Source organism: Podarcis melisellensis (genome assembly GCF_964234715.1).
Source record: "Podarcis melisellensis genome assembly, chromosome: 6".
Taxonomy (NCBI): Eukaryota; Metazoa; Chordata; class Lepidosauria; order Squamata; family Lacertidae; genus Podarcis; species Podarcis melisellensis.
In genome coordinates, this window is record NC_138538.1 from 10,333,646 (window position 1) to 10,346,429 (window position 12,784).

General features: G+C 46.3%; 1 protein-coding gene across 2 annotated transcripts in view; it reads left to right on the forward strand.

The window, feature by feature from the left end:
- LAMA5 (laminin subunit alpha 5) overlaps positions 1-11,773 on the forward strand; it is a 200,918-nt gene extending 189,145 nt beyond the window's left edge. For both annotated transcript variants that reach the window (XM_081916565.1, XM_081916566.1), the window contains exons 73-80: positions 879-1,018; positions 1,552-1,741; positions 4,172-4,324; positions 6,309-6,468; positions 6,623-6,753; positions 7,807-7,897; positions 9,104-9,223; positions 9,788-11,773. In XM_081916565.1, the coding sequence (XP_081772691.1) occupies positions 879-1,018; positions 1,552-1,741; positions 4,172-4,324; positions 6,309-6,468; positions 6,623-6,753; positions 7,807-7,897; positions 9,104-9,223; positions 9,788-9,945 (1,143 nt within the window). In that variant the 3' untranslated portion in view covers positions 9,946-11,773. The remainder of the gene's footprint in view (positions 1-878; positions 1,019-1,551; positions 1,742-4,171; positions 4,325-6,308; positions 6,469-6,622; positions 6,754-7,806; positions 7,898-9,103; positions 9,224-9,787) is intronic.
- Positions 11,774-12,784: the final 1,011 nt, after the last annotated feature.

Sequence of the window (12,784 nt, forward strand, 5' to 3'; positions counted from 1 at the left end):
AAGAGAGCAGCACCAAACTTAGTGAAACACCTACAAGAATTTCAGAAACAGCTTACAGTATAAGCACCCCCCAATGCATTAAAAAGTTCATGTGTGGGCATAATTGCACGTGCTAACTCTATCACTGGGGTGCGGGTGGCGCTGTGGGTTAAACCACAGAGCATAGGACTTGCCGTTCGGAAGGTCGGCGGTTCGAATCCCCGCGACGGGGTGAGCTCCTGTTGCTCGGTCCCTGCTCCTGCCAACCTAGCAGTTCGAAAGCACGTCAAAGTGCAAGTAGATAAATAGGTACCGCTCCAGTGGGGAGGTAAACAGCATTTCTGTGCACTGTTCTGGTTCACTAGAAGCGGCTTAGTCATGCTGGCCACATGACCCGGAAGCTGTACACCATCCTCCTTCGGTCAATAAAGCGAGATGAGCACCGCAACCCCAGAGTCGGTAACAACTGAACCTAATGGTCAGGGATACCTTTAGCTTTACCTCTACCGCTGCTTGCCTCAAACACCTTATGCCTGTATGCATCCTTTTGAATGCACTGTGAGCTATTTTTCTAGAAAAAGAGGTGCCAGAATTCACCATGAACGCCTCCCTTCTTCTCTTATAATGGCAATGGTGCTCACCTGAGAGGTGCCGAAACTGAGTTCCGGCGAGTTCCAGCTGAAAAAAAAGCCCTGCATGTAACTTTGTCTCCTCTGCAGTGTCACCCATTTGGGGGCAGGGGCAGTATTGTGAATCGTAGCCATTCATGTCACCTGCTACTTGTAAGATTAGGATTCATTTTCTCCTTGAGTTTTGAAGCCATGTGAGAGTCTTAAGGAGCAAGCCACATGCCGCATGTTTTCTTTATGGAGAATGATTTCTGAATCATTTCCCCGCAGGTGCCAAGCAAGACAATGCTGAGAGATATGAGCTGCCGGTTACCCAAACACCCCCAAGCCTTTAAGAATGCTTTCCAGTTTGGTGCGTCCCCAGGGAGCCGCATGGAATTTGACGACATTCCAGCAACATTCCACCAAAAGTAAGGGGGGGAGCAAGTAGTTTTTCTGTTCCCTTCTTATTTAAGAAGTGCTATCCTACTTTCCAACATAAAAATAGAAAACTGAAAAACCTGAGAAATGCGTCTGGCTTTACGGATCCTGTCATCACAGGGACTCTGGATTAGGATCCCCTGACTCAAAACCACTTTTGTGTCGGGCTGCAGTGGGTTCTGTGAGGTACTAAAACATGAGAAAACTCCTCTGTGTGGGTGTGGGTGTGGGTCTGGGTGCATTTCTGGTCGTAAGTGATCTTACAACCTGAAAAGCTATTAACACTTTGCAAAGACTGCAGCCAAGATGGTAACAAATCCCCTTTTCTTGTTAAGAAATCATTGGAATGATCTGGAGCTTTTGAAGGCAGGTGTTCTTAACAGTTGCCTCCTTCTCCAGAGTGTCATAAAGAAACCGTATGGATCCCCAGAGGACACTTCCTGAAACGGGAGTTGAGAAGGCGAGGCAGCAGCTGCGGGCAGAATGTGCTCATTAATGGCATCCAACCTTTCTCTTTCTGCAGGTTTCACTTCTCCATGGAGGTCAGACTGAACTCATCCAACGGCCTCCTCTTTTACATGGCCAATGAATCTCTGGGCTCCTTCTTCTCCCTCTTTGTCTCCAGCGGCCGCTTTGTGCTCTTGGCTGATATCAGCGGAAGGAAACTGAGAGTCAGGAGCAAAGAAAAGTACCATGATGGCAGGTGGCACACAGTAAGGAGGGGAGACTGGGATGGGGACACTGCCTTGCCTGGGCCAGGGGCTGCCATTTTGAATGTGTTTCCACATGTATGAAAGTACCCCAGATTATCCTTGCTATCCTATCCCACAGTTGCCTACTTTTTCATTGGACTAAGCATCAGTCAGATAATTTGGTAGGGATCATTTCACCATAAAGAGCGTAAAACAAGGAGGCATTATGTATTGCATGAGGGATGCGGGTGGTGCTGTGGTTTAAACCACTGTGCCGCTTGGACTTGCTGATCGGAAGGTTGGCGGTTCGAGGCCCCATGACGGGTTGAGCTCCCATTGTTCGGTCCCAGCTCCTGCCAACCTAGCAGTTTGAAAGCATGCAGTGCAAGTAGATAACTAGGTGCCGCTCTGGTGGGAAGGTAAATGGCGTTTCCATGCGCAGCTCTAGCATCGCCAGAAGTGGCTTAGTCATGCTGGCCACCTGACCCGGAAAAACTGTCTGCGGAAGTGGACGAAAGCCAGCTCCCTCGGCCTGTAAAGCAAGATGAGCACCGCAACCCCATAGTCATTCGCAACGGGACTTAACTGAAGGGGTTCCTGTACCTTTACGTTTATGTATTGTATGCATGCATTGGGTAGACAGTCTGATGGATTCAGCACACCCCTCGCAGTGCATTTACTCCCTTCACGAACATTTGAATAAGGCTTTTAGAAACATGAAATGTAAAAGTTGGTGACTTAAGGGTGGCATTTGATGCCAGTCCTACTCAGAGTAGACCCATTGAAATTAAAGAACACAGCCAATGAATTTCAATAGGGAAACTCTGAGTAAAAGAAGACCCTTGTTTAGATTGGTTTCATTCCTAATATACTCGTTCCAGAAAAACCGTCCCAATAGAACTTTGTGAATTTCCACAAATTGACATTTCCACAAATATAATGAGTCAAAAATGCACAGTCCTTTGTCTGAGGAAAGGGACACAGGTGGCGCTGTGGGTTAAAGCCTCAGCGCCTAGGACTTGCTGATCGAAAGGTCGGCGGTTCGAATCCCTGCTGCGGGGTGCGCTCCCGCTGCTCGGTCCCAGCGCCTGCCAACCTAGCAGTTCGAAAGCACCTCCGGGTGCAAGTAGATAAATAGGGACCGCTTACCAGCGGGAAGGTAAACGGCGTTTCCGTGTGCGGCTCTGGCTCGCCAGAGCAGCGATGTCACGCTGGCCATGTGACCCGGAAGTGTCTCCGGACAGCGCTGGCCCCTGGCCTCTTAAGTGAGATGGGCACACAACCCCAGAGTCTGTCAAGACTGGCCCGTACGGGCAGGGGTACCTTTACCTTTACCTTTACTTGTCTGAGGAAACAATGGTTGCCAATCTCCTGGTGAGAGCCACATCCTCTAATCCTGGCGGACTTGGCTGGGGGCTATGCTGTTAGCTCGAGAATGATGTTGTGCATCTGGGACTGCTGAGGAGTTTAGGGCCACTTTGCAAATGAGATTCTTTCCCTGGTGGAAATCTAAAAATACATGAATGGTGGGGGAGGGGGAGAAACCCACATACTTAGGCTACAACTATGCCAACAGCTGCATTCATAAGAGTGTCAGAACTGGCTGCAGCTGAGTGAAGAGTGCCAACTGCCTGTGGAATGAGCCTTATCTGACTGTAGAATAGAAATCTCAAGAAGCCTTATTTGAGCCAGGTGAAAGAGTAGATGTAAAGCTGGAAGAGGAAATACAAGAAGACAGCCAAAGGCCATCTCTGAAAAACTATAGCAATAAAAGCTTAATTACAGGTAGGTAGCTGTGTTGGTCTGCTGTAGTTGAAACAAAATAAAAAAAAATCCTTCCAGTAGCACCTTAGAGACCAACTTTGTTCTTGGTATGAGCTTTTGTGGTATCTGAAGAAGTGTGCATGCACACGAAAGCTCATACCAATAACAAACTTAGTTGGTCTCTAAGGTGCTACTGGAAGGATTTTTTTGTATTTTGTTTCAATAAAAGCTTGCTAGTAAATATAAATCAGTGTAGCCCCAGTTGAATGAAGTGCTGAATGGACTCAGACCTTAGACAATCCATATTTATTTTTCCCTGTGCTTGGGACTTGCAGATGAACCTGGGGGAAACTCGTTGTTTCTTGGCCTCCATTTCCCCTCTGTAAAAAAGGGGATTACAGTAAAAGGTTTGTTGTAGGACTGCACATGCTTAGTGCAGATACCCAAGGTGACCTTGCCAAGATTGTATCATGTTAAATCAAAGATGGCCTTTCAGATTTTGATTCCAACTCAAGTCAGCATGGCCAATGGCCAGAGATTAAGGTTGGTTGCAGTCCATCTGCACTTGAGGGGCCACGGGATTAACCCCCCCCCCTGGCATTAAAGTAAACAAGCTCTTGAGTGTCATAGACTGGTAAAAGTGCCAAGAACCAAGCAGCTCTGATGTGCGCCTCTTGCAATTGTCAGGTCTTCTACAGCAGAGACAGAAGCAGAGTCCAGCTCATCATCAATGGATTGAGAGCCCAGGAGAAGTCCCTGCCTGTTGCTGGAGACTTCTGGATCCCTGGTCCTTTCTACGTTGGAGGGGCCCCTGTGGAGAATGCCAAAGCACATATACCAGTAAGGATCCCAGGAAGCAGCCTCATAGAATGTCAAACTGTTTGGCCATTTATTGTCTAACCTGGAAGCAGCTCTCCAACATCTTGGGGACAGTTTGTCTACATGCAAAGCACGTACCGTGCCTCTGACCTTGATCCTTTCCCCATTCAACACCTGGAGGATTTGTAGAAAGTACAGTGGTACCTCGAGTTACAAACGCCTCAGGTTACAAACACTTCAGGTTACAAACTCCGCTAACCTGGAAGAGTTACCTCAAGTTGAGAACTTTGCCCCAGGATGAGAACGGAAATCGTGTGCCGGAGGCACAGCAGCAGCAAGAGGCTCCATTAGCGAAAGCATGCCTCTAGTTAAGAACAGTTTCAGGTTAAGAATGGACCTCCGGAACGAATTAAGTTCATAACTAGAGGTATTTGTAGATAGTATTATGCGTGGTACATACCATTGAGGATGGGTCTGGAGGATATATTCTGAAAACACCCCCTCCGAGCAGTGGCGTAGCGTGGGTTGTCAGCACCCGGGGCAAGGCAAATAATTTGTGCTCCCTAACCCATGGATTTGCACCCCCTAACCCGTGGATTTGCGCCCCCTAACCCTAACCCCCAGATGTTGTGCCCGGTGCGGTCGGCCCCCCCTGCACCCCCCACGCTACGCCACTGCCTCCGAGGGCACATTTCCCAAAACAAACTCCCTGGGATGTTAGGAGGAGAGAGGCATTGCATACACTAGTCCCCTCTGAAAGTGTTGCATGGCAGCCTTGGTTCCGTTGGTCAGGAGGGGCACCTCTGTTTCTGCCACCACTCTATAGATCAGCATCTTTCAGTAAACGGGAGCTGCGTGTCTGGGGGCCCTTGTGAGGACCCAGGGAGCAGTTCGTCCCCTGCCCACACGCTGCCTAAGAGCCAGCTGACACTATAGGCAAACTGAAAAATCCCATACAGGTGATGGGGCAGTGGGCCAAGGCATGTACCATCCATAATACAGGTCATAAGGTGTTATGCTCAGTCCTCACTAAAGCAGGAGGGTAGCAAGATTGTGAGAATTCAGACTATTCCCTGAATCACAAAGATGGGTGTAAGTGGGAGGACACATGCCCACTGTCCCTCCCCTCCCAGTTTGTTGTGTCTGCAAACTGGTCCTTTGGTGCCACCGGTAACAGTTATGTAAACATGCAGAGGAGTTCCAGGGTTACATCTTGCACCAGTGACTAAAAGCCGTCAGCATCTACAAGAGGGGCCTTTTTCTGCCCAAGGGCTGAATCTCCTGGTAGCAAACCTTCTAGGGGCTGCATGCCCTTTAAAGGCAATGCCAGAAGCAAAAGTGGGCAAAGAAGTGGATGTGGCTCTGTATTTTTGTACTGGTGGCATCCTTCCACCCACAAAAGGCAGAACTTCCAACATAAACACACCAACCCCTTTCCATCCTCTGTCCAGTAAACCAAGAAGCGTTATCACAATTCTGAGACACAATCGAGGCAGGAGAAAACACCCAAGGATGGCCTAGGGCGGGGCCAGTGAGGAGGTGTGGCCTAGGAAGAGTCCCAAGGGCCAGATATAACAGTCTGGAGGGCCACATTCAGCCCCCAGGTCTGAGGCTCCCCATCTTCTCCAAAACTAAAATATATACAGTGGTACCTTGGGTTACATATGCTTCAGGTTACAGACTCCGCTAACCCAGAAATAGTGCTTCAGGTTAAGAACTTTGCTTCAGAATGAGAACAGAAATTGTGCTCCGGCGACGCAGCGGGAGGCCCCATTAGCTAAAGTGGTGCTTCAGGTTAAAAACAGTTTCAGGTTAAGTGTGGACCTCCAGAATGAATTAAGTACTTAACCTGAGGTACCACTGTATATACAGTCTTGTTGGGAATACAAAGTCGCTGAGCACTAAGAATGAAAGCCTGCCTTTTGGGCGGCCATTGTCCGGTATGCTGAGTATTCATGTGTTTGGATGCCGGCATTTTCTTCAAAAGATCTTTTTCCTTCTTCAGGATGCTTCTGCTACCAGCTTTAAGGGGTGCATCCGGCACTTGAAACTAGACAGGAAGCCTCTGTTCTCACCGTCCCGCCTCTTTGGTGTGACTCCTTGTTACGAGGGTCCTTTGGAAAGTGGCACCTTTTTCTCTGCTGATGGAGGATACGTGGCTCTAGGTACTGTATGAATCATCTTTCCTGAGCTTTCTGTACCCTGTTGGACTCCCCCACATGTTCCTCCTAGTTTCGCCAGTACATCCTCTTCTTTCCTAAGGCATAAAGACCCATGCGGTCTCTGTTGCTCTGACAGCTCTTTCTTTTCATCCCCCAGACAGGTCCGTAGCTATTGGGCTGGACTTTGAGTTGATGCTGGAAATTCGCCCCCGGAGTGTGTCTGGCTTGGTATTTCACATTGGCACAAGACAAACGAACTACCTCAGGCTGTATACAGACAAGGAAAAGGTAACGTGATCAGACAGCAAAACAAGCATATCGTATACACTGGAAGTAATAACTTGTATGGTCTCTAAAGGGAGCCAGAAGAGAAAATTTAAAAATCACACCTGCTTGGCTGATCCTTTTATACACACAAAGTACAAAAATGTACTGTTAGCCAGAAAGCAAAAAGTAAATGTCTTATTGGCCTGGAGTTGGGGTTAGGGCAGACAGACATTGGAGATTTGGTAAAGATAAAGCAACAGGAACTATAAACCTTGAGGAGAAATTGAGACTGCTGGATCAGCCATAGCCTTTTGCAAACAAACATCAGGCTTTCCTATGTCTCACAGCTAGGAACCTTGAAAAGCAGAAGTTGAAATTCTCAGGCAGCTGAAGACCTGCTTCGTGAAATCAGAATGGCAGGGGTCCATATGCTTAATATGCACCTGTTGTTCCATGTGCAGAACTGGGGGAAAATGCAGCCGCAACAGCCCGTGATCCTGGTTCTAGGAGCCCAGGTTGTTTGTTTCACAGGCTATTTTGCATCTCTCTATTTTGCATGGGAAAAGCTCTTGCTTATCAAGAACATGTGTATTGCTACAAATGCTATCAAGAGGGAAACTGGTTGTACATGCAGAATTCCGTGAGTTAAATTTGGGGCTGTTGTTTTGCAAACTCATGAATTTGCTTCAGTTCCATCCCACTAAATGCATTTGCCACCTATAAGGACATGACAACGTCTCGAGTGGAACTGTGCAGTTCACTGATCTGATCCAGTAGATTTCAAGGAACCAGCAGCTCATACATCCCTATGTTCTGGGCTGCACACTTGGGCATGCATTCAGGGCACCTATACAGCCTTGTACTTGCCTCCAGCTGTGCTTCCAGGAGCAGATCAGCAATGACAAAAAACGCCCTGCTTTTCAAGATTATCACTTGCCAGTCTTCTCACTGGGGAATCTGTGTTCCCAGAGAGAAAGTCACCACTTCAGCTGAACCACGTTTGAAGTATGTTCAGGACTATCTAACCCTTCCCATCCTGATGGAAATTCTCTTAATCTTCTCTTTCTGGATTAGGTCACTGTGATTGCAAACACTGGTGCTGGGGAATTTGCCACCTCGGTGACCCAGCCTTCACTCTGCGATGGGCAGTGGCATACGCTAGCAGGTGTGTGATCTTTTCCTGCTGTGCTCTTTTTTTGGGGGGGGGGGTTAATTGCTTTGAGAACATCACAGCCCAAGCAGCATTCCTCAAAATCCAAGCCGTTCTCTCTCTGTTGTTCTGCTTGAGAGCCAGTGTGGTGTAGTGGTTAAGAGCGGTAGTCTCGTAATCTGGGGAACCGGGTTCGCATCTCCGCTCCTCCACATGCAGCTGCTGGGTGACCTTGGGCCAGTCACACTTCTCTGAAGTCTCAGCCCCACTCACCTCACAGAATGTTTGTTGTGGGGGAGGAAGGGAAAGGAGAATGTTAGCCGCTTTGAGACTCCTTAAAGGGAGTGAAAGGCGGGATATCAAATCTTCTTCTTCTCAAACCAAAGTCAGTATTCTGTATCTCACCAAACATTTCCTAGGAATTTGCCTTAACACGGACCCAGATTATTGGTCCAGCAAACTCAGTATTGTCTGCACGGACTGACAGTGGCTCTGCAGTGTTTCAGGCAGGAATATTTCCTGGTTCTGCCTGGAGACACGAGAGATTAAAAGTGGTCTCATCTGCATGCAAAGGATGTGCTTTATCCCGGAGTCAAATCCCTTCATAAAATAGGTGTGGATGTTGACTGGTCGAAGTGTATGAAAAAGAGCTAGAGAGAAGGATGGAAGTATCCATGCATTTGCCTCCAACACAACCCATTTCCTTCTTTGATGCTGATTAAGACTTCATGTGGATCATTAGCACCAGCTACATCTAGGCAGAATGCAGAGTACAGTGGTACCTCAGTTTACGAACTCAATCCGTTCCGGAAGTCCGTTCTTAAACCGAAACCGTTCTTAAACCAAGATGCGTTTCCCTAATGAGGTTTCCCGCCGCCAGTGCCCTTCCACCGTTTGGATTCCTTTTAGACCGAGGTAAAGTTTGCAAACCGGGACACTACTTCTGGTTTTGCGGAGTTTGTAAACCGAATAGTTCGTAAACAGGGCTGTTCTTAAACCCAGGTACCACTGTACACTTCTGGAACAATCCTTCCGGCTGCTTGCGCAATTGTTACATGCTCATATGCTAGTCCAAATTGACATGCCTCATTCATTTTGTTGTGCTAGACACTGAACCAACCCACCATTGTGTGGGAGCAAGGGCTGCTGCATGCATTGTGAGGGAGGTGAGGTTTCTCAGCATGTCTAGCTCTGACTTAGTCCCACCCCTCTCTTTGCAAGTAATCAAAAGCAGCAACGTGATTCAGTTAGATGTGGACACAGAGGGAAATTACACCGTGGGACCCAACCAAGCCCATGCTGCTGCCATCAAAGAGAACTTCTACCTCGGTGGAATGCCAGGTGAGCTCAAGCACGGATGTTTGGGAGGATCCTGCTTGCAAACTATTGCAGTTAATTTGTTTAATACCCCCATAGCTCAGCTGGTTCTTCTTGCATTTATGCCCCAGGCTTGAGATTGTCCATCTCTGGCCTCGCACAATGGATTTCAAACTCTTCCCAGGGAATCACCACATTTGTTTGCCTGCTGAAGAACATTATGCACCTGTCACAGAATCACTTTGCATTTTGGAGTGTTCCAATGTTCAGTAGCCATGCTTGCATTCCAAAAGATGCTCAGTTTATGCAGTACAAAATTTAAACAAGCTCTTTCTGTGTCATAGGGAAAATCTGTGTCACAAATTCTTCTTATATGTGGCACTAGCAAAACCATCCGTTCTGCTGTGCTGTGTACGTGCTTCCTCTATTTTATTATATTGTACTTAGTGGAGTGCACTTCCCTGCTGATTAGACAAGTTAACCAATGGTCCTTAGTCACAATTAGCTTAAAGTGAAACTGAAGCCTAATTGACCTCTGGACTGCCTAGAATTGTGGTAAAAAAATATATTTTGCTCTTCCTTCTACAGAACTCGGAGACACTGGCCCCCCTTTGGCACCTGTGGCTCATCTCCCCTCCTACATTGGCTGCATGAAGAACTTGGTGATCAACCGGAACCAAATTAACCTAAGAGAAGCTGGGACTGTACAGGGAGCAGTAGGGCTCACAGAGTGCCCACTTATGTAAAAACTATTTGTACGTGTTAAGTCAGTACTGCAGAAAGCCACACGACCCTTCAGGAAGCCAGCAGAGTCCCTCAAGCTTGAGCACACACAGCATTCCTTGCCGCCTGGGGATACAGTCCATGTTCAGCACCAACAGCAGGTGTGTTGAGAGGGCAAGGAGGGCTCATCTGTTTTTATTTGTAATTGATGCTTTCCTGCCTTTACACATTGTCCACAGTAATGTTTTTGAAGAGGGCAAGGGCATATGGTATATTTATAATAGTACTGTTGAAGCATATAAGGTGTTTCCCCTCTCTCCCCCACACCTGGTAAGATTCTAATCAGGATGAATCTGTCAATGCAGTTTGTGAACAACTGCTTCAGCCAGCTGAAAGGCTCAAGGGACAGGATCAAAATTATTTAAGCACGTCTAAATATGAAAACTTTATTGCTGCCATCATCCAAATTGTATTTCATCATTTCCAAGCAGCTGGCAGCATGAGAACCATTTGGTCGGGGGCCAGTATTTATTTACTGAAATAATGAAAAACTGTGCGGGATGCAGGTCTTCAAAGCCATTTTGCATTGTGCTTGTCTAGTCTCTACCAACCAGGCACTCGTTGTTTCAGAAAAACAGTATTTCATGTTTTTGGTGCTAAGTTAATGAGTAGAATTAAATCCATTGATTATGACTTGGGCAGATAACCTTTAACGTATAAGGAAAGGATGACTCAACTACCGTATTTTTTGCTCAATAAGACGCACCTTGTTTTTAGAGAAGGAAAACAAGAAGAAAAAAATATTCTGAATGAAACAGTGGGTGTATGATTTTTGTGGTTCATGCTGTGGCCACAGACATGCTGTGTGATCTGATGGTGAATTTGGGGTGACCCAATGCAAAAATCCTGAGGATCCATGTGCTTTTACCTCCCCCCTCCCAGGCAGCCTCCTTTATGGCTAGCGTCCCTTATCTCCCTCCTGATCGCTTGCCGATCAGCTGCTCAGCGGCTTCATTTCAACACCCCCTTCCTGGAAAAAAAAAGAGCACAATCTGCTTTTCACCCCTGGGCAATTCGGCTCCAGGGACTATGTATTTGCTCCATAAGATGCATAGACATTTCCCCTTACTTTTTAGGAGGAAAAAAGTGCATCTTATGGAGCGAAAAATACGGTAAATGTGCCCATGTTGCCTCTCCAACCATGTTATATACCATCTTGTCAGGTTGATTGTGCAAGCAATACAGCCCTATTTCCACGTGAGATAGGAAGTTTAATATGTCCCTAGTAAACTGTCTGCTTATTAATTGCCCCGGGGCAAGAAGGCAGCAGAGGACTAAGCTGCCAGCTGACTCTTGTACCACTGTGCTCAAAATTCAGTTCTTGCATGGGTTTAAGTCAGTTATTCTTTCCTCGAGATTAGACCCATTGAAGTTAAGAAGCCCATGTCCATTAACATCAACAGGTTTACTCTTGAATAGGACTGGTATTGAATACCACCCAGTGTTTCCCAACTCCCCTGGCGCATTAACTTCACAATAACACCTCCCCCTGCCCCCCAAAAAGTATATGGTGCACTTAGAGATTGCCTTATATATATTTGTGTGTATATACATCGTTCATCACATGGGTCAAGATACTGCTTTGAAAAGGACTTTATAACTTATCAGTATATTGGCTGTTTTAATGCTGGGGTACATATTGTAAAATGGGTTTTAACAATTATTGGTTTCACTTTCAACCACTGTAAGTATCTGTTTTTAAGCTGTACTTTTAAGGGATAATCTCTGTAAATCACTGGTACATACTTTTAATTCAAATAAAATTTTATGATCTATAATTCATACAAACAATATGGAGTAGTGCTGAATTTGTTAAGATACTCTGCCTGGGCCTTGATAGCTGCCAATAAACCCACAATCACTTTATATTAAACTCGTCTTTGCAACTGTTTCAAGCGCTTTAGGGACCTCAGACATTCCTGCAGGTTTTTGTTTTGTAAAGTGAAGTTTAGAGGTCTAAATGCCTACCAAATGCAGAGTTCTCTTTATAGTTCAGGTATGGCACTTCCCAAAAGCTATCCACCACCAAAATTCCTGTCACTGTATTTTTATGTATCTCACAAAAACAGGCATAGCTGTCAAATGCAGTGACATTTGGGTAAGTCAGGATGTTAGACAAAGGGAGGTTTTCCCAGCTTCCTGCCAAGAGTGGCTGAGGCAACGCAGTCAGATGGGCAAGGGAACAAATAGTAAAAGTATAATTATTATTACATCAACATGCAAGGATTGCTAAAAGAGAAGCAAGGCTAAGACAGGCAAGCCAGTTAAGAACAGGGAAAGGGAACCCTTGTTCCTATTGAGCTCAAGTCCCTAGAAGAGAGCTTTCCAAACTTTTCATGCTGGTGACATACTTTTTAGACACGCATCATTTCGTGACACAATTTTACTAGCAAACTGGAGGTTAAACTAACCTCTTTCCAGTCCCAGGGGGAGTGTCACAACAGAGTTTAGGAAATATCTGTCCTAGAAGATAGTTGAAGGCTACACACCATCTAAAAGTGGACTGGGCTCAGACTGCCCCTGTATAAAATTAGGCTGAAGCCCAGAGGATGCAACACTCCTGACTGAGAAATTTGGGGACAGATTGCCTTGGAACCTTCAGAATCGCACATTCTTCTCATGAGAGGTCTTTTTTTGTTCCTACTGCCCCATGTCCTTCATAAAAACATGACTTGAGGGTCAGGATTACCTCACACAATGTAGGAGATGGAGAGGAGAATAAGTAGAAACAGGAGACAGCCTTCTAGGAACAAAGGGGACTTCTTACAAAAGAACTGTTAGAACCAAACAATTCCTTAAATA